Source organism: Ochotona curzoniae, unplaced genomic scaffold (genome assembly GCF_017591425.1).
Source record: "Ochotona curzoniae isolate NIBS_2020 unplaced genomic scaffold, NIBS_Ocur_1.0 scaffold_4506, whole genome shotgun sequence".
Lineage (NCBI taxonomy): Eukaryota > Metazoa > Chordata > Mammalia > Lagomorpha > Ochotonidae > Ochotona > Ochotona curzoniae.
The window spans coordinates 47,970,390-47,991,484 of NW_024467119.1; the positions used below are offsets into that span (position 1 = coordinate 47,970,390).

Genomic DNA, 21,095 nt, shown 5'->3' on the forward strand with positions numbered 1-21,095 from the left:
CTGAGTTTGGGTGTTTAACTTGGGTTGCACACATTCCTATAACTTCCCTAAATTCTAGGACACTCAAAACTCCTGGAAATCCTCCATTATTCTAACCTAATGCGAATCTTCATTTGTGTATTTTTATAATTCCTCAAACTTATTCTTAGAGATCTCAATTCATCAGCTGCTGTTGGACTTTTTTTAAGCATTCTTTTAAGTCTTTCATTGACTCGATGGCTATTATAGAATTGGATGAAACTTATTTCGAGAATATAAATTCTAGCAGAAATCTCAACCTGGGTACTCTCATAATTCCAAAAAAATTTTGCTGCTCCTAAGAAGCATTAGTCATTAGAAACATTGGACAGTGAAGTCTTTTGTTCTCTAACTGAACCTAGTATCCAGAACACATAACCCTGTGCCCAGTGTAGAGTGGGTGCTCAATAAAGACATCTCTGAATAAAGAAATAAATGAATAAATAATGCAGAGACAAGTACTAAGCAAAGGATGAAATGCGATTAGACTTTAGTAAGCTTTTTATTGTGTTTAAACTGAAAGGAGCATGAAATTACACAATCTAATCCAAATCTCTTAATGAGATGATTGCATAGCTAGAGTTATCACATAGATCTATAATTTGTACCTGGGCACATAATAACAAAATATGTGGCTACGCATTTTCTTGTATCACCTACCCCAAGTTCACTGGCTATTTTGTTCTTTTTATAAAACCTGTCCCAGAATCAGCATCACAAGTAAACTCTGGAATACTGGAAGAGAAACCCAAGTTAATAACTTCATTCATAACGAATCTTGCAGGCAAATCTCACAATTTGATATTAAACCTGAGCTTCCAAGTATATACAGCAAAATTAATTTAATCATACTTAATGCTCTCACACAACTTGCCTTGCTTATTTTTATTTTTTATTTCTTTTTTTATTTTTTTACTGACTTATCTTTTAAGCACTTATAAATGTAAAAGGTCATAATTGTGATTATTTGAATACATGTTTTTACTTTTGTTATATCCTTATTCAGTATATTTTTATAGACTTAACTGTAAAGTAACTCTGGGATTGGCGTGATTAAAAAGGATATTTCTAAGTTTCGTTTTGCAGCGCTATAAGGTATTCTGTAAAATGAAATCAAGAATTACATGAGTGAAAATGCTTGGTGCCCAAGTTCTAGTGATATAAAATCAAGACACATTGGATTTTGAGTAAACTTTGCCTAATTATTAAAAATTTCTGACGAAACCCACCCTATCAGGATATTAGTAAGTAAAATGTTAATGCTAATTAATGGAAAAATTACACAGCTTTGTAAAACTGGCAAAGTGGTGATTAAAAAACCTTTGGAACATACTGTATGCCTGCATAACCTTCAATTATTACTCTATTCTGCTTTTCATCTGGGTTCAAATAACATATTTGTGTTTGATTCAGTCTTTAAATTGTGCCCCACCTTCCTCCATGGAAAGAGTAATTAGATAGAATCAACAAGAAAAAATAGCCAGACTTAAAAGATATTTATAGAGCATCCATCCAACAATTGCAGAATATACATTCTTTCCCATGAATGCTTGGAACACTTTTTAAGAGAAATGACATATTAGTACACAAACAAGTTTGAACAAATCTAAAATATTTAAATCATACCATCTATTTTCTGACCATTGCACACTAGAATAGAAAAATAAGCTAACAACAAAGGAAGCTAGAAATTATGTGAATACATGAAGATGGGCCAATATGGTCCTGGATAAGCAAAGAAGCATTAAAGAAATCCAATAGTGGAATGTGGAAATTCCTCAAAGCTAATGAAAATGAAATCATAGTAAAGTAATGTTAATGGCACACAGCAAAAGTAGTAATAAAAGGAAAGTTTATAATAAATTTCTACATCAAGCAAATAGAAGACATGAATGTTGACTCTCAAGAAAAATGAATGTTGACTCTCAAGGACCTAGATATGATAAGACAAATCAAAATGAAAGTTATAAAAGGAAAGAAATAGGAAGGATCAGAATTAAAATAAATAGAAACTTCAAACACACAAAGGATCAAAGAAATGACAACATTTTTTTGTTGTTTTTAATTTGAGATATTAAAAAAAATAGACATGTAGACAAACAGAACTCTCATATGCTTGCTCACTCCTCCAGTGTTTCCAGCAGCTGTGTCTGGGCCAGAGCACCAGCCAGGGATAAGAAACACAAACCTCCCACGCGGATGTCAAGAACCCATTGCTTGGGTCATTACTTCTGCCTCCCAGGATGAGTCGTCAGGAACTAAAACTCTAATGTCGGAATCTTGCTGCTAGTCTCCATCCCTTCTCCTGAAGAGCTGGCGTTTTGCAATTCACACACACACACACAAATTATAAATGGGAAAATCAAATAAATAGTCACAAATGAAAAAAAAGAGGCATGATAACTTATTCCACAAAAATACAAGAGATGATTAAGAGCGGTTATCAAGTACTTGCCAACAAACATGAAACCCTAGAAGAAATGGATGCATTTCTAAAATACTTATCAAAATTGAAATCACGGTGATCCACAAAACATGAACAGACTGATAAAGAATGAGTTTGAACCACTAATTGGAAGTCTCCAAACAAAGAAAAAATCCAAGACCAGATGACTTCACTGTTGAATTCCATCTAATATTTTGTCTTTTAAAGATTTACTTATTATATTTGAAACTCAAGAGTTACAGGGTGGGAGGAGAGTGGAGTGAGAAAAAAAGTAAAAAAACAGATTTTTCCTATCCATTGATTTACTTTCCAGGTGGCTGCAACAACCACGTCTGAGTGGGCCATGCAAAAGCCAGGGACTTCAGGGTTTCTCCAGGGGTGGCAGGGGACCAAACACTTACTTGGTCTACCTTCTGCTGATTCTCCCAAGTAGCAAGCAGAGAGATGCAACAGAAATGGAGCAGCTGGGGCAAGAATTCATGCGGAGATAGGATTCCAGTGTCACAGGTAACAGCTTATCCACTCCACAATTCTTCATCCCTTGTCAAACTTTTTAGAAATAAATAGTGCCAATCTTAAAGCATCACAAACAATTAGAGAGAGGAGCTCTTCCGAACTTATCCTACAAGGTCAGAGTTACCCTGATTTCCAAACCAGACAAAATAGTGTGCTGGTATAAAACAGGTTGAAATGTTAACCTTTGCAGCAGAATGATGAGTGAATCTATAGGCGATTGTTGAGTGTGATAAGCCATACACAGAAAGACTGCAAAATCTCTCTCAAACTTGGGAGTTGTAAAAGTAGCTGCTCTGACCTTTGAATAGTGATTATTGGATCCTGTGAATTGTGGGGTGAAGCAGGTTAGAAGGAAGATGAAGAACAGATACTAAAATGCAGTTAGAAGCAGCAAGTTTTAACATTCCATAGCACAGTGGAATGACTGTAGTTCACAATAACCTATTGTGTTCTGTAGAGGAGCTTACAGGAATAGTTTTTTTTTTTTTTTTCTACATGAGTATAGCAAGACAGTAAAACCAAGTTTTGTGGATATAGACACTAGATTTGTTTAAGTTTGGGATCCAGGGAACAGACTATCCCAAAGCAAGCTCTCCTCTTAACTGGGGGAACATGGAACAGTTAAGACATAATTATCAGTGGAGTGTGGTGGATATACAACCTGGAGGCTGATGAGAGTATAGTAGTGGAGAAACTCACAAGCGAAGAAAATAAGGGTAGCTCAAGCACAGAATTAGTATAAACAGGATGCACACAGAGCAAAGGGAGAATTGGTGAAGGCCTTGATAACACCAAGCAAATCCTATAGTAATTTGTCTGATAACCCACCCAGCGTTTGGATTTGAAGTCCAGTATTCCAGTCTTCCAGAGTGGAAACGTATACTAACATGCAACTATGAACAAATCTTAGCCAAATAGCTGCCATCCTAAATATCAGAGTCCCTGATAAGAGAATATGTTCATTCAGTGACTTAGCTCAAGGTCTCTGAAGGATAGACTAAGTCAAGGCTTTTTGTTTTTGAACATTATTTGCTTCCAACAGTTTGCATTTTTCCCTCCCCCCCCCACCCATTTTTTTCTGGAAGAAAAACTTTGATACATTTTTGGCAAGAGGGGTTTCTCAACAATAGCTCTTGAACAAAATTCATAGAGGGGGGAACCTAGGAATAGTCTTTTTGAGTTGACATTTACTTGCTTTTCAATGCACGGTCATGAAACCAATCCAAATGCTCCCACATTATCAGCTAGCTCCCTTTATCCTAAATTCCCAATTGTGGCAGTATGTCAGGCACCTAAAATCAATTCTTTAACTCTCTCAACTGAATATGGAAGCAAGTATATTAGTATCTCTGATTGGAGTTTTGATTATCATTCCCAGGCACTCGTGGAAGGAAACTTTGGGTGTTTGCTTCCTCAAGGCTCTTTGTTATTACTCTCCCTCTCCACAGTGCGCGATGATTAGCAAGACCAGGTTGTTTCCTTCATCTCCAAGGAAGAAGAGTATTGCTTATTGCCAGCTCCAAAGAAGGAACAGGCCCGGCAAACTAGAGCAATTTAATCAAACCTGAGAAAAAGGAGCCAGAAAATATCTATCTATCCTCTCCCACTTGAAACTTTGCCTAATTTTTGTACTTTACATCCTGTGTTCTTCACCCAATAGCAGAAAAAAAAAAATTGAATCAGAGTTAGCTATTGAATTCACAGTTCAAGCTCTTGATTGTGTCATTTACCACATTATGCCTGAAATTTGGCATATCTATCCTACCCTTCCACAAGTCTGATGAGTTTTAGAGGCCACAGTTGATCTGACTCTGGGGCATGGCTTTGTCTTGAATACATATTTTTGTGAAATGGAGATTAATGCAAAAACCAGTAACTGCTAAAGCAAGACAAAAATTATAGAAATAAAAGTGTACGGTGATATTCAAAATGACTAAAAGCTATTATACACAATATGTATTTTAAGTTATATAGATGCATGCTGTGAGAAAATGCATAAATTTTTAAAATTTACATCATTTTATTCCATTTTCTGTGAGTTTTCTGAAGTTCCCTCATATCACAGTTACTCATTCCTATAGTGTCTTTTGTCAATTTCTATTTCTACCTGTGACAACCTTGTATCTAAATCCATGCGCTCTAATTTGTCACTGACTAGTCATAATTTTTACTGTATCATGATTATTCTTGAACATTGTGTCAAAACTAGTCATTTTTCTACACATTGTATAAAAAAAGATTTATAAATTGTTTTATACTGGTTATGCCTTTCACTGCCAGAACAGCCTTTCAGTTTTTAAAATGAAAATTAAAACATTTCTTTTACTTTAAACCAATTATGAAAAAGATGTGCATATTACAACTAATTTGCTCATTTCCAAAGCCAAGAAAAAGTAATTCTAAGAGAGCTATGCTGTTGTCTACAATTTAGCCTAAATGAACTACCTTTACATTAAGTCAAATGATTGTAATGAACAACATTTGACATCAGTAGCTTTGAAAGTTGTGCCACATGATGAGGTGTTCAACATTCTAATATTTAAATGCATCTTTTTCCCAGTGGAAAAGTTACCGAATCACCAAAGCACTACAGATTGTATTTCATAGTGACAAACTGAAGAGCCAAACCAAAAACTAATATCAATAAGAAACTTATCTTTTTCTTAGTGTAGGGATGTCTTCATCATCTACACTACTGTCAGGACAGACTACTTACAGATTCCAACTGCTCCTCATGGTCAGGTAACAACACCTTCACTCTGGAGCCATCCCTTCCAAAAATTACATCCATCTACATCTCTGCCTATTGAACTTGTATTTACTACTTCTGATTCAAGTAAAATAACTTCTGCGAGAGGGAAACTTTTCTGTGTTTCAACAGCACATTGTTATCCATATGATAATGTATATTTCATTGCCTGTTGAAATGTCTTGTTACTGTTTTTGTTCCCTTAATGCCAGGGACTATGGCTTGAATCATCAGTGTCACACACAGTGCCTGGCACTTTAGAAACTCAGAAAACAATGTTCATTTGTTTTAAGAAAGGCAGTGTTTACAGCAGTGAGATCAAGACGATAGTCATACTGACAAAGGAACATTACTTGGTGGTGCCCTAAATGAAGAAACACTTGATTATGTGCAACCTAAAATACACTGCATGTATGGCATCCAAGTTAGGAATATCAAACTGAGAACTGATAGCAAAATAAGTAGGCATCTTTCATATAAAATTAAGAAACTTTAGAAAGATGTAGGGAGTCAGTGTACACAATGTAGTTGGAATGAAAAGACCATCAAAACTTAACCAAACACAGATCTTTCGTTATAGTCTTATGAGGTGAATTTCCAGTAAATATAGCACATAAGTGAAGAATATTGCATTACAATACTGATTCTAATAAATGAGAAACCAAGTAAAGCAGACGAGATCAGGAGTGTTCAGGATGGTATAGCCATAGACAGAAGCCAAGTGGAGCATTAGGGGAATATAAATAAGGAAGTAAACTAAGCAAATTATCAAGTCATTTGCAACAGAATGTAGATAGATGGTGTTGAAAGAAAGATGAGTAAATGTTAAGTTTCTAAAAAAACCAAAAAGATGTAGATAGAGCTCTCTTTCAAACAAATTAAATGTCAAAACATAATTTTCAAAACATGGTTGAGTATGGGATAATCTATACTCCATATATTTGCAAATGGCAGCACTCTAGAAAACATCTAATGAGGATAATTAAGAAACCAAAAGGGTGGTATGAAGAAAAGGGACACAAAAAATAAAGATAGAATGTATGACAATACAGTTCTGATTTTTCAGTTTCATTTTGCTATATATTACTCTACTTTAAAAAACACTGGTTTTAGAACAGTAAGCAAATTATCAGGAATCTTACATGCTATATTACAGCTCAATTCCCTTTTCAGTCATTTGTGGCTTTTGTGGCTTTTCCAAAAGTATGAGTGATGTGATGACAATGAACCTTTTGGTTTGTTTCTTTTAAAGACTCAGTGTTGGTACTCATGCCATCCCTCTCCCTGTAACACTGCCAACCTAGCAATCTAACATGTTAGCAAGTGATAGAGGAGCTGTTAAATTTGTCAGGATTTGTAGAAAAACAACAAAACAAAATATGGATGGTTTTTAATCGTGTGGCTTCTACTAAGGTGCTGCTAACTAGGATTTGCTAGGAAAAAAGCTTTCCTTGAAAACAATCAACAGCTTCTTTGAGTGTAATTTATGGCTTTAGATACCATCTAAAATTTTTACCATCTCAGGAGCAGGATAAGAAATTCTTTAATTTATAGTTTGGAGATGTGCCTACACACTTCTCAAACATTATCACGTAAGATTGGAATAGCTTCTATTTCAAGTTATTTTCAATTATATAAACTGCAATAAGCATTCTCGGATGTGATTTGACGGGTATAAACTGGTGGAATTACACAGAAGAATGAAAACTGGACTGTATTTTCCATCAAACACATTGCATTCTCCCTTGTTGTTTTCAATCTATTTGAATCTTATATTCTCAAAGCGTTTATTTTGGAATCATTAGATTTTAGAATTTGGGTTTGGGTTACTGGCTGGGTTTTGAAAATATAATAGCTACAGATCTTTGCTAAGCTTCCACCTTAAAACATTGCTTTATCCAACCACAAGCTCTTTGTAATCTTATACAAATCGTGTCTCTGGGAGAATGTGAATAGTAGAAGTTACGAATCTAGAGAGAAAATGTACTTATTTTCATTTGACATGTTGAGACCAACTACAGAAATGTGTAAATAATTGCAGAGATTCTTTCTGTAAAACAAATGAATAAATGCCTTCTTGAAAATGTTACTTTATTAAAGAATCTAGCCAAGGTGTGGAAAATTGCAAACCATTTCATTTATGAAAACTGGCTAACAATATGCATACTGGAAAAAAAAAAAACAGCAATCATAAGTACCTGTACTCGGACTTCTTAATTCTGGGACAGAATTTTAAGATCCTTGTTGATGTACTTCTAAGGTAAATTATTTTGTTTAATGATAATAAAAAACATTGTCACATTTAATACATTGTTTTCATACTTATTTACACATATGAAAGTTGGGAGATCTTAGAAATATGTTTATAATGTATATATGAATATATACATATTTAAATAATATTGCCAAAAAAATCTGAATAAAAACTTTATTCCAACAACATTTCTCTATTTTAAATCATGTTTATTAAATTTTTATCACAGTGGAGATAACCTCGCTCTCAATAATGCAATCAGTGCCTACTTTCAAATTCGTCAAATTCTAAAAAATTTAATCAACTCATTCATACACTCTAAGCCCTGTTACTATCCCACCATTCATTGCCTGTCTTTTTTCCCCCTTTTAATGTCAACATTGTGATAAGATTGTGAGAAGATATAACTAACAGACTCATAGGTATAACACCATTTCTTCAAGTATTCAGAGAGCAGTACATTTGCCTGCATTATACATTAGGAAACTACTTGTGACATTATTTCTAGGTACAACAGAGTGGCTCCTGGTGGGAGTGTACTGAAGTTGTATGTCATAGTGTATGACAAGGATTTACAGCATTCTAGAATTTTTCAAAACTCTTCCACATTCTTGAATGATCTTGGGTAAATGTATTTTTCTACTCTCAGCTGTCAGACATGGGTTTTCAAACTACAAATAAATAAAGCATACACTCAACATGTGTAGTGCAAATGCTAAGTAAACAGAATGACATGGAATAAACCCATAGTTGCCAACAAGTGAATGGTTCAGCAGGGAGGTCCTGATTTACGATGCCTATTAGTTGCATCCCTGCTCCCACCTGAATACTGCCACCGTTCCATGTCAGCCACAATTCCTGCAAAAGGCTGCTGAAGTGGGAGGGGGTAAAACGGTGAAGACACAAGGAGGAACTCCTTCTAACAAATAAATGGTACAACTTATCTGTCCTGTTTTTGTGTCACTGTAAAATCTGATTTGCTAGCAAAATCTCATGCCTCTTCAGACAAAAGCAGGTACCAAAATGCAGAACTGCAAACATCACATGTAAAGATAGTGTTGGCACCTATGGAGCATAGATTGTGTGGCCCAGACAACAACCGGCATGAGATGAGATTTCAAAGTTCAAACTCTGGACATGTAACCTCAACATTCTAAAGTTACATTATAGAAAAGCCATTGGTTACATACACATTCAAGCACTGATCCTCTTTAAAAATGTCATTACAGACAGTAATTTTTAGTATTCTGAATGAAAGTCATAGCCTTTTTGCTTTATCTTAATGACTCAATTAACATAACGGTTTCCGTTACAATGACATATTTAAAAAACTGAATTTTTTCGAGAGGAAAATTATTGCGAGGAGATGAAAAGTGAAATGTGACAGGTAATGATACATTTGCTTCATTACATGTTCTCCTTGCACAAGTATTCACAGTCTGTGAGCAAAGGAAAACAAGCAAGGAATACAAGAACAGCAAAAAAAATCCAGACCTTCAAGCTTCTCAGTTTCTTTCTCTGTATTCAGTTTCTAGGGGAAAGTATTTTTGCACGTTTGTGTTCTGGATTCACGCACATTAAATGCCGGAAGAGAACCATGTGGAACCTGCTTGTTTACTTCAGTTTTAAATGTGGTTTATCCTCAACAAACAACAGTGAGCAGCCAAAACTCAGGATACACGCATGCGCACCCACACTCAACTCTTACTAAGAGGACGGAAACCATTCCTTATCTGGGACACGCACACGACAAGATTCAAAACTAAGGTCTGACATGGTTGCTTAACTGATTTAAATAATTAAGGCTTCTAAGAGGTTCAGTGCCCAAACTCACTACAACATCAGTGTTTGAAAACACTTTTTTTTTTGCATTTTAGGTTTGTGCTGCTTGCAGCCTTCCTCATTCCACAGAATTTCATTAGTAAGATCTGATAAGGGACTGTTAGAATTGTTTTTACTGATGTTTCCCTTTTAGTAGCTGTTAGACTAAATTATAGCAGTAAAGATTCAATGACTGAACCAATTTGTTTCTATTACGCGGGCCGTGTTGGCTCATTTCACCTTCTTTTCATGTTTAATATGGCCATTTCTTTTATACTTGCCATTGAGGATCCCGTTGTGGTAATGTCCATTGACTGCACTATGCTTATTTCTAGAGCACAGGCTTTTGATTTTTCTGTAGATGAACTTTGTCACCCGGGACAAGAGGAAGTACAATAAAGCACCCCCGAGCGAAAGCACAAGAGCAACATCTAGTAAAAAATACTGGAAGAACGAGATCTGATGGACTGCGGCACGCAGGTGGTGGGCTCCATTGTGGCGGAGAATGTAATCTATCCAGTAGACAGTGCGATTGACAGGGTGGCCAGGCTGGTCCTTGTGAATTTCTGAAAGCTTCTGGGCCCTCTGACGGTAGCTATGTGGCAAGGGAAAAACACAGAGCGGTCAAGCTTCTCTATTCACAAGGTTCTCTATCGATGCATCTCTCAATTTTAAAATTGGTAAAATTAAAGCAAGAATCCTTTACCAAGCACCTACATCATGTTAAGTGCTTGAAAAGCTTAATCTTACAGTAAGCCAACGAAAATATTTTATACTGGTAAGAAAAATAAATCCAAGAGATTCAATAATCTGGCTATGATTACAAAGTTGAAATTGAGATTCAAACTTAAGGCTCCATATTCCTCACTCTTTCCTCACTGCTTCACGCATAGCTGTGCTCTTCATAAGCTTTTAAATACTATTCATCAAGTGCTCTCAAGCAAGAAGTAGAGTTCATTCAGTTAATTGTTTAAAAAAAAAAAGAGGACGGAGGGGAAAAAAATGTAAATTTTTAAGATTTTGTTCTACATTTTTTTAGCTGTGACACTGAATTTTCTTTTAATTGAAAGCAGTATTAAGTGATGGCATGAGAATATTTATTACACATCCAAACACGGGTTGAGAAATGCTCCAACCCATGAAGTCATGTGTGACATCATACGCAGATATAATTACAATGTTTCTAACATGTGTGACTCGTATGACATAGCCAGTTAACACGACACAGAGACACAGGATCCAGAACATCCTGGAAAACACTCATGACAGATTGGAATGCAATGGAAGGATCTAGAAGTAGTTGGAGTGTGAAGCAGGAGATTACAGTTATTAATGAAAAAGCTACCTCCACATGTATGAGTTGATTTGATAACACTCTCCATGGTTTATCTCTAACCCTAAACATTAAACCTGAATAAATGAAAGCAAGTTTGCAAAGTGTGAAGAGCAGGAGTTTTGGTCTGAGGGAAAGATCAAATCAAGGCTTTTCCTTATATTTCTTTCATGAGAACCACATAATATGGAATAGTGTAATTTTCAATGGGCACATTTCCTCCCTCATCTATGCTTTATGACAAGGTTACTGACACACAATAAAACCAGTTGTGTGAAGTGGAAAAACAGGCAGTGAGAGATCATGTTCACCTTGATTTGTAACTTAAAATTATTTCTAATTGGCGGCAAAAAGCAAAGTTAATAACTTCTATTACTCCAGAATTTGTGAAAACTCTTATCAAGAAAAGGGCATCTTTAAAATTCCAAAGTAGAAAGTGGGTGTTTTCGACAATAAACTCCAATGATCTGTTTGAAGAAAAAGACAAAAGAAGTGTTTAAAAATAAACAGAACTCTTGCACCTCGGGTACTTTAGTGTCCCTGTGGCTGCCACCCTCTGTCCAATGAGGAGTTAAACAGATATCCATGAGCATTCCTGCGAGGAAACACTTTGCACACTGTTAAGTAAGTGATAACTTTGTATGAAACTTCTGCATGTTCCTCTTATTTGTCAGAAAAGCCCCGGAGAATAAAAGTAAATCACTTAGGGCTGATACCATGCCATAGTATGTTAAACCTCCGCTTGCAGCAGCAACATCCCATATGGGCTCCTGTTCAGATCCCAGCTGCTCCACTTCTAATGCAGCTCCCAGCCTGGGAGCTGGGAAAGCAGCAGAGGATGGCTTAGGTCCTTGGCCCCTGCACCTACGTGGGAGACTCAGAAGAACCTAGTGGCTCCTGGCTTTGGATCAACTCAGCTCTGGCCATCAAGACCATACGGGAAGTGAACCAGCAGATGGAAGATCTCTCAGACTCTTGTTTCTTCTTCTCTCTTTAATTCTGATTTTCCAATAAAAATAATTCTTTTGAAAAAAGTAAATCACTTATAATTTCAACAGGTAACTATACTATTTTTTATCTATGATGGAGATTTTGAGAATTTCATAAATACAGACAGATATTGTGGTGCAGTGGATAAAGCCTCAGCCTGCAACACTGGTGTTCCATATGGGCTCTGGTTTGTTCCCTGGCTGCTCCACTTCCAATCCGTTTCCCTATTAATGTGGCTGTGAAAAGCACTGGAAGATGGCTAAGTGCCTGGGCCCTTCTCACCCATGTGGGAGACCCAGCTGAAGTTGCTGGCTCCTGGCTTTGAGCAGCCCAACACTGGCTACTGTAGCCTTCTGGGAAGTGAACCAAGAGATGGAAGATAATCTTCTTTCTTCTCTTTCTTTTGTTCCCTCTCTCTGATTCTTTCAAAAAATAAATCTAGTGTTTGGCCTTTTTTTAAAGTTAATGGACAGTGAAACTAAAGAACAACTTTAACTTATTGGAGAAACAATTTCTAAACCCTTGCAACATTTTTTTTCAAAATATGCAGATTCATGAATTTTTTACTAACCCACACATATTTGGAGTTCAAGAAATGTTGCACTAAGCTAAGCTTTTATTTCAACTTTCACATTTTTGTAGAAATCTTGTATGTGTATACAGGTGGAAATGTACGTATATATCCCCCTGACCCAGGAGGAAGACCCTGGGCATGCCTTACCCGAGCTGAAGAGAACCCAGATTCTCACTGAGACACTCACTGCTCACCGGGAGCAGACCCTGAAAGCTGGCTGCTTCCTGACAATCTCATTTTGTGCCACTTCCCTCTTCACAAGTTCATGGGTCAGTTGGGAAGGGATGCTGAGGTTGTGAAAGGTCGATTTTAGACAAGGAATTATTTTCTATGCTGGAACTAGCCTTGACATTACTCTGCGCTTTTAGCATAGTTTTTCTTTCAATTCAAAAACTCTCTTCACTAATAGGAAGGTTGCGGTGTGAATTTAAACAGTGAACAATGTTATTGACGGGATCACGTATGCCACTCAGCATCTCTCCCAAGACTCTATTAGAAAAGTACCTCTTAGTGAAAATAACTACTTTGAGAGGCTGACAACACCTGCACACTACATTTGACATGAAGCATGTCTTCTGTTAAAAGGTGGCCACAGCTTGGACATGAGCTATGTAGTAGGGCTCAACTCTCTTCCTCCTTACATTCTGTTTGTTTTTTTAATTTTTTTATTCATTCTGGTTTTTCATTATTATTAGTAGTAGTAGTATTAGAATGTCAGATATACAAAGAAGAGAAGAGACAGCAAGCTCTTTCACTCTTTGATTCATTCTCCAAACAGTTGCAATGGCCGGAGCTGATCCGATTCGAAGTCAGGAGCCAGGAGCCTCTTTCAGGTCTCCCAGGCGGGTACAGGGTCCCAAGGCTTTGGGCCATCCTCGACTGCTTTCCCAGACCACAAGCAGGGAGCTGGATGGGAAGTGGGGCTGCCAGGATTAGAACCGGCACCCATACGAGATCCTAGCGCTTGCAAGGCAAAGACTTTAACTGCTAGGCTACTGTGCCGGGCCTGTTACATTATTTTAAAGTTAAAAATCTCTAGACTCTGGGCCCAGGCACAGTGGCGCAGTGGTTAAGGTCCTCGCCTTGCACGCCCAGGATCCCATATGGGCGCCGGTTCTATCCCGGCAGCCCCGCTTCCCTTCCAGCTCCCTGCCTGTGGCCCGGGGAAGCAGTCAAGGACGGCCCAAAACTTTGGGAACCTGCACCCGCGTGGGAGACCCGGAAGAGGCTCCTGGCTTTGGATCGGCATAGCATCGGCCGTTGTGCTCACTTGGGGAGTGAATCATCGGACGGAAGATCTTCCTCTCTGTCTCTCCTCTCTGTATATCCGCCTTTCCAATAAAAAAAAAACACACATAGTTTGACCTAATGCTTTTTCCCGTTACATATCCCCTGTCCTCAGTGTGGTAAATCTTAACAGCTGTTTCCTCAGGGTAAACATAAGGAGGGTGAAATCACTACGGTTTTTATTTTCCAAATTAAACAATTCATGTACAATGTATTATCACAGGAACTCTAAGGATATTCCCATAGCTTACCTATTAATAATTTGCTTATAGTAACTAGCTATTGACAACATGTTTTGGGATCTATATTTATGAATGATGTATATGTAACTAAAGATATTTGGTATTATTTGAAGCCTTACCTGGGATTATTGATAACTTTCACCAATGCTTCATATAGCTCTCCTTCGGTAACTGTCTTCCACTCCAGCAATATTCCCATGCCTTTTGCCTGAACACGGGTCATTGTATCATAATGATCTCCAAAAAGTGGGATTCCTACCACAGGCACACCATGGTACATAGTTTCAAAAATACTGTTCAACCCACCATGGCTCAGGAAGGCTTTAATATTTGAATGCCCTAAACAAGGATGAAAAAGGAAACAATTTATAATGCTATTATTTCAGAATAGAGATTATCTTATACAGCCATAGTTTATAATAACATAAACTATAAAATATATTACAATTTTCCATGAATTTTTAAAAAGTCCACCCTACAATAAAACACATTATGTATATATATGATTTTAAAGTACAGTTTTGCCATTTCTTGCTCTGGACCTATTTAACTGGTATACATGTAATTATCAGTTTGTGTCAGTCAAAAGCATTTTACGTTGCTGAAATGTGTAGCTTTAAAGAGAATATTGTAACTTTCGCCCAATCACGTCACCCGAGTACTGTCACACACGTAAATGGCCAATAACAAGTAGGTAGCCAAGGAAAGCAAAAATGTCAAACAAGAACAAGAATCCCCCATATTCTACTACAACTTGACACCTACTTTTTGGCTATACAGACATTTGCCAATATTAAATTCAAACAGTCTTTGTAAAAATAATTATGTATAAACATAGTACAGGATTCTAAAAGTCCACAGAGTTTATGTGTTTATCTCAACAAACATTGTGCAGTATCATGATTTTGCAACATTTAAGTATGTCTGCACCTGCGTTTCACAGTTTTAATTTCTTTGAAAGATACAAACAAAGGCGCATTTATGAAAATCAGTCATAAGAGATGGGCCATCATGTCAACGTTGCTTATAATGGAAATAAAAGAAATAGCCTGTCAAAATCAATGAGGCATTACAAAATCCAATTGTGCCTTCCCACAAAACAGCCTATGTCTTATAAAAGGATGGGAAATTTTTCATATGATGTGTGACGATAACAAAGGCTGCATCTACAAAATGTGTTATTGGGCAAACAGGAATTACAACTGGTAGAAATACACATCTTTTAAATACGTATACCAGGTACAAAAAGTGTGTGTCCATCCCAGCCTGCATGGGATTCCCAGCACTTACTGTCCCAAAGTCCATTTTCCAGGATATGTTTTAAACTTCCTCATACTGAAAGTTACATGAAGATGTGTGTACATAGGTTACACACACAATGCATATATAAAATGCATGTATATATTATGTATATGCATATATTATATACGTAGTGTATGGGTATTACATATAACTTGACTGCTTCATAGTCACAAAATTCAGTTTGCTGATTTTTAAGGGGATCTATGTAGTTTCTAGAAAACATGATTTAGGGGCTGTCACTGTGATGCAGCAGAGTAAGTTGCTGCCTGCAGCACATGCATTATACATTAGAGCTACACTTAGAGTCCTAGCTGTTTCATTTTCAAACTAGGTCCCTGATAACATGGCTTGGAAAGCACTGAAAGACGGCCCAAACATCCGGACCCTTCCCACCCACGTGGAAGACCTGGATGGAGTTCCAGGCCCTCCTGATGCAACAACAAACTGAGAACCAGTGGATGGAAGATTTGTTTCTGTCTCTATCCCTGTAACCCAGCCATTCAAAAAGTTAAAAATTAAGAAGAAATACATTCTAAAAGCCTCTTTTCAAAAATTTAATCTAATTTAAGGTCACCTGAACCTTATATTAGTATTATAAAGAGTGGCTAATACTGTTCAAATCATAATCTATTTATAATTGTAATGAAAATTATATTAATCGATAGCTATGACATTATACTTTCAAAATATTTAATGACCAAAACTGTATTTTTACTAGGCATGGTTTCTAAATAAAAGGTTAATTTATTTAGATTTAATTACACATAAAAGATATGCATGTGATAACTTTTTTCAGTTGAAGATAAAAATCTCAAAAAATAAGTCAAAAGAAACACTGTATTTCTACAACACCTGCTGATTTAGGAGAAAACTGAGGCAGATAACTAAGAGCTAAAACAAATCAGCAATTTCCCTGATCTACTACTTTTTTTGGTTTCAGATAGATAAAACATTTCTAACTTTCCTAGATTTTGAGACACAACTGTCATACAAATTTGTATGTTTGTTGTTCCAATATCACATTTACCCAATGAGATTAGTCAAGTACAGCTTTCTTGAGTGCTAATTTACATTAACTTAACTATACTTACCAGATAATTAAAATTGGTGACTGAACTAACAATTGTAATTTATAATCCTGACTAACATATTCTACAAATTGTTTTCCAATAAAGACATGAAATGTTGGGTTGAAGTTTACAACTTGAAGGTCCGGCGCAGTGGCCTAGTGGTTTAGGTCCTAGCCTTGCATACACCAGGATCCCATATGGGCTCTGGTTCTTATCCCAGCTGCTCCACTTCCTTTCCAGCTCCTTGTTTGTGGCCTGGGAAGGCAGTCAAGGTCAGCCTGGAGCCTTAGCACCTTTCACCCATGTGGGAGGCCAGGAAGAAATTCCTGGTTCCTGGTTTGAGGTCAACTCAGCTGTGGCCATTGCAGCTAATTGCAGAGTGGTTCAGCAGATGGAGGATCATTCCCTGTGTAAATCCTCTCTGTGTATCTGCCTTTCCAACAAAGATAAAAATAAATAAATCTAAAAAGAAAAAGAAATTTACAACTCAAGATGCCAGATAAAACATGACTCTCTCCTAAACTATAGTGATACGGTATGAACTACTTAAACACAAAAATCTGTTTACACAATTAAATTTTAATGGTCAAGTAGTCATCCTCATGTTACAAACTTACCCAGCAGGTCATTTTGTGGTAACCATTCTATGAGCTTAGTGTTGTTTCCTAGATTCTTTGGTTTGGTTCCAGAAAATCTGAAATGTACACCAGACAAGAAGCTTTTCAAAACATCAAAACTTAGCTCATGGTTTTGGCTATCCAGTTAAATGATCACATTTCCAATAATCCATGTATTTAAAAAATTAAGCCATGTTTCAACAGCAACAAACATTAATTAACATCCTTCTTAACCAAAGCTTTCTTCCATTTAGGAAATAATGTGCTTTGATACGAATCTATATTATGATGGCTCCTCTAAACAAAGAAGTGAAAGGAACAAATCAGCCTATAGCAGCAGGCATCTGCCACAGTCCTCAGCAACTAAAACAAAGGGCCAGGACAGGCACCGCTGGACAGTCAGTGGTCTTCCCTTAACACTGGAGCCTGAGGGCAGGTGCAAGATTGAACGAAACCAGAAAGTGTGTTTCTTTAGCTGGGCACCATATAGGAGTTCTGTGCAAGAAAGGACATGAATAGGCTACACCCTGGCTGCTCTTCAAAAGGTAAGCCATGAAGGTGTATAATGATTGAGAATCTGGGCTGAGCACACACAGACTGTCCTTCAAAGTAGAACGGTTGCTTTCTGGTTTAAGCCCAAAGAGGAAAGGTGGGAGACTAGAATCTGAAGAGACAGGTCATGAAACGTTAGAGTAAAATAATCATGCAAACCTGTTTCAACTTAGCTCAGCCATGACATGTGCAAGCTAAACAAGTGCAGGAGTCACTCTAAAGGGAAAACCCTCATTACTCACGGCCCACCTGTCACATCTTGAGATACTTTTCTAACTGTGGGGCTCCGGGGTGCTGACAGTGTTCACCAACACATCCACAGAGCCCGGCAGCCGTGGCAGGTACTACATAAATACATGCTAATTAAAGGATTCAGGTTGATGCTTTAAACATAGGGCTGGAAACGTCACACACAGAAAGCTGTTAGCACCATCCAAAGGATCTTCATGCCAACCTTTGGATGTGTCATAACGAGTGTTTATGGCTAACTGCTGATTTTTTTTTAACATCTTTGCTACTTGGACAAGAATATATATATATATATGCATTTTAAAGGAGAAAAAGTGGAAGCCTTAAAAAGATATAGAATATATGTTACCTATTTATTTATGCATCTGTCTTGGTCATTCAAAACTGGTTTAAAGGACTATACAGAAAAATATGAAATTATATTATTTTTAAGGAAATAACAAGAGAAAATGAAAGTAAAAATTTGAAAGATGATTACAAATTCATCTGAACCTAGAATAAATCAATCATCCTGAATCACCTCTTTTCTGTGCGACAGGCCAGAGATCTCTCATTCGTCATGGAGTTTTATGAATCAAGCTCTAGACTTGAACTCATTAAGAAATACAATGAAGAGTCAGCATCATCTTGCACAAGCTGCCAAAGCGCTGTGTTTTGCCACGTGGTTAACGAGGGGATGTGGAACAGTCACAGCGAAGAAGCCACCTGTATTACGGCCTTACCTCCAAAGCACTTTTTGAGGCAGTCTCCCCAGAGCTCCCGCAAGTTTGTTAGCAATGTCTTCTGACAGATATTTGACACCCGCTCCAAATGAGACCAGCACAAAGCCATGTTCGCTAGCACCATTTACCCACTGTTGGAGATCCTGTAAATCAAAATAGGGCAGGTGATTTTATGAAGATCCGTAAAGTTTATAATTAATGCTGTCAATAGTCCAGTTTTTTTCTTTAAAAGCCTTCAACTTTGGTCCTCTAAATAACTGTCAGAGTGGTTCTGGGCCACTCCGCATTCCTAATGGGAAGAGCGAAATATCACAGTCATATTTCATAGATCCTCAAAGGTCTTTTGTTCAGGTAAAATGAGTTGCGATGATCACATCACTTACAACTTTGTCACATAATCCTTTTATTATAACCCTATTTGTAGCTAAGGGATACTGCACAATAAGTATATCCACAAATGTATTACTTTACAGCTTAATTATCCCTAGGGCTTGCTTCCCTTAAAATAGGTAATCATCTAACATCAAGTTCTCTAAAGATGAAGTTTTGGGGGTCCATTATTAGCAAACACCCTGAAACATACCTGGCAAATATGAGATTGAGAGTATTCTCTAAATTTTGCCTCACTAGGATTTACAAGATTTTTCCATTTCAACAGTGTCAATTGTTTGTTCTGTGTTCTGCCTGACACAATGCATGTGGCTAGTTTTCTAGATTTTTCCTGCCAGAATGATTGCTCATAATAATATTTTTAACAAATAACTTTCCTTCAGGAAATCTCCTTAGTAGTTTTAGACAATAAAACTCAGCTTAGAAGGGAGAGGGAGGCCCCAAGGTGAGATCCAACATGCCGTTTCCCAAATGGGAGATGAATACGAGGAATGCGGGCCAGACAAGGTGTGTGCTCTGGGACATTTCCCTCCTGGCGAGTTCACCTTCATCGTGAAAGCACAGAGGACCGGCATGACAAATGCTTTATGGGAACATGTGGGTTCTGCCAACAAGACCCAGGAGGCCAGAATACTTACAGTAGCCAGAGACTGGAGGAGTTTAAATTCCCTGACCTCAAGGCAAAGAATTTGAACTTGGAACTTCATGAAAAGTCTGTACATCTAATCACCTCAAGGACTTCCATATAGAGGATTCTGTGGAATTGAAGGCCCCACCAGTTATAAAGTAGAGCTGATTTAATAAGGTTTTTCCCCCAAAAATCTCTTCATAATACATGTGTTCGATATAAATAATTGAATTTTTAGAATCCTCTTGCTCTCGAAACGAATATCAGATCTAGAAAATTAGGCTTAAAATTTCAATCACAACAGCAATAAAATTGATGCATACTGAACACTAACACAAATGTATAGATAGGAATCACGTAATTGAATGAAAGAACTAAAAGCAAACCTGAGTAAATGGAGAAGTATAGGTCATGGCTGAATAGGAAATGTTAACATTGTCTGAATTCTGAAGCATTGCTCTCAAAGTTTTGGATGTTACCAGAAGGGTGCCCACAGACATACTTGTTGTGCTAACATGAACTTTCATTAGCAGGCAAGAAAGCCCATCAGTTGCCAACTCAGGGAAAATGCAATTCAATCCATCCACTATCATAAGTCAGAGAACAGTTAGAGAGTTAGATTGAACTACAATATACCTTGATGAAAACACACACACACACACACACACACACACACACACAGCACTTTGATTGTGGGGAATTCCTATGCTAGACAGACTCCAGAAGTCCCCAAGACAGATTTCACTGCATAACAAACTTCTGGAGTTCAAAAGACATTTTATAAAAAACAAGAGAGCAGCAATTAGACTGACATAATTTTTATATATGATTAATACTGAAACAAAATAGAAAGGGAATAACCCACAATAAATGTTGAGAAAACAATTGCTTCTTCATAAGAAAGAAAATGGTAAAAAGGAAGTTGGTTGATCTCACATGATTCATCAGAGAAACATAAACTAAAAGTTTTTTATCATATAAATTCTGTAATGCTCTACAGAGAGAAGGTCAATATAGTGTCATTTAACCTCTAAAAATTGAATTTGGTACTTATCTTTCAAGTAACTGTGATTTTATAAATTTCTTTCAACTCTGTCATTTGCCAGATAAAGCATCATTTATGAAGTGGCTTCAGCATTTCTAACCCTATGCAGCAAGCCTTTTCCATTTCATCTTTCAAACAGTCCGTATTTTACTTTTTTTTTGTAATTTACATGATCATTTTTAATGACTTAACGTTTCATCCACTTAGAATTTACTTTAAAGAAAAAGTACAGTTTGGTATTCTTCTGTATTTTTTTCTTTCAAGATTGATTGATTGAGTTGAAACAGCAA

General features: G+C 36.9%; 1 protein-coding gene across 2 annotated transcripts in view; it reads right to left on the reverse strand.

Moving 5' to 3' along the window:
- Positions 1-9,499: 9,499 nt before the first annotated feature.
- The window catches only part of UGT8 (UDP glycosyltransferase 8), an 83,670-nt gene continuing 72,074 nt past the window's right edge, over positions 9,500-21,095 (reverse strand). Inside the window, exons 3-6 of one of the 2 annotated variants that reach the window (XM_040967051.1) lie at positions 18,743-18,885; positions 17,220-17,296; positions 14,350-14,569; positions 9,500-10,399 (exon numbers count right to left, since the gene is read on the reverse strand). In XM_040967051.1, the coding sequence (XP_040822985.1) occupies positions 10,036-10,399; positions 14,350-14,569; positions 17,220-17,296; positions 18,743-18,885 (804 nt within the window). In that variant the 3' untranslated portion in view covers positions 9,500-10,035. The remainder of the gene's footprint in view (positions 10,400-14,349; positions 14,570-17,219; positions 17,297-18,742; positions 18,886-21,095) is intronic. The other variant, XM_040967052.1, reaches the window with a different exon arrangement.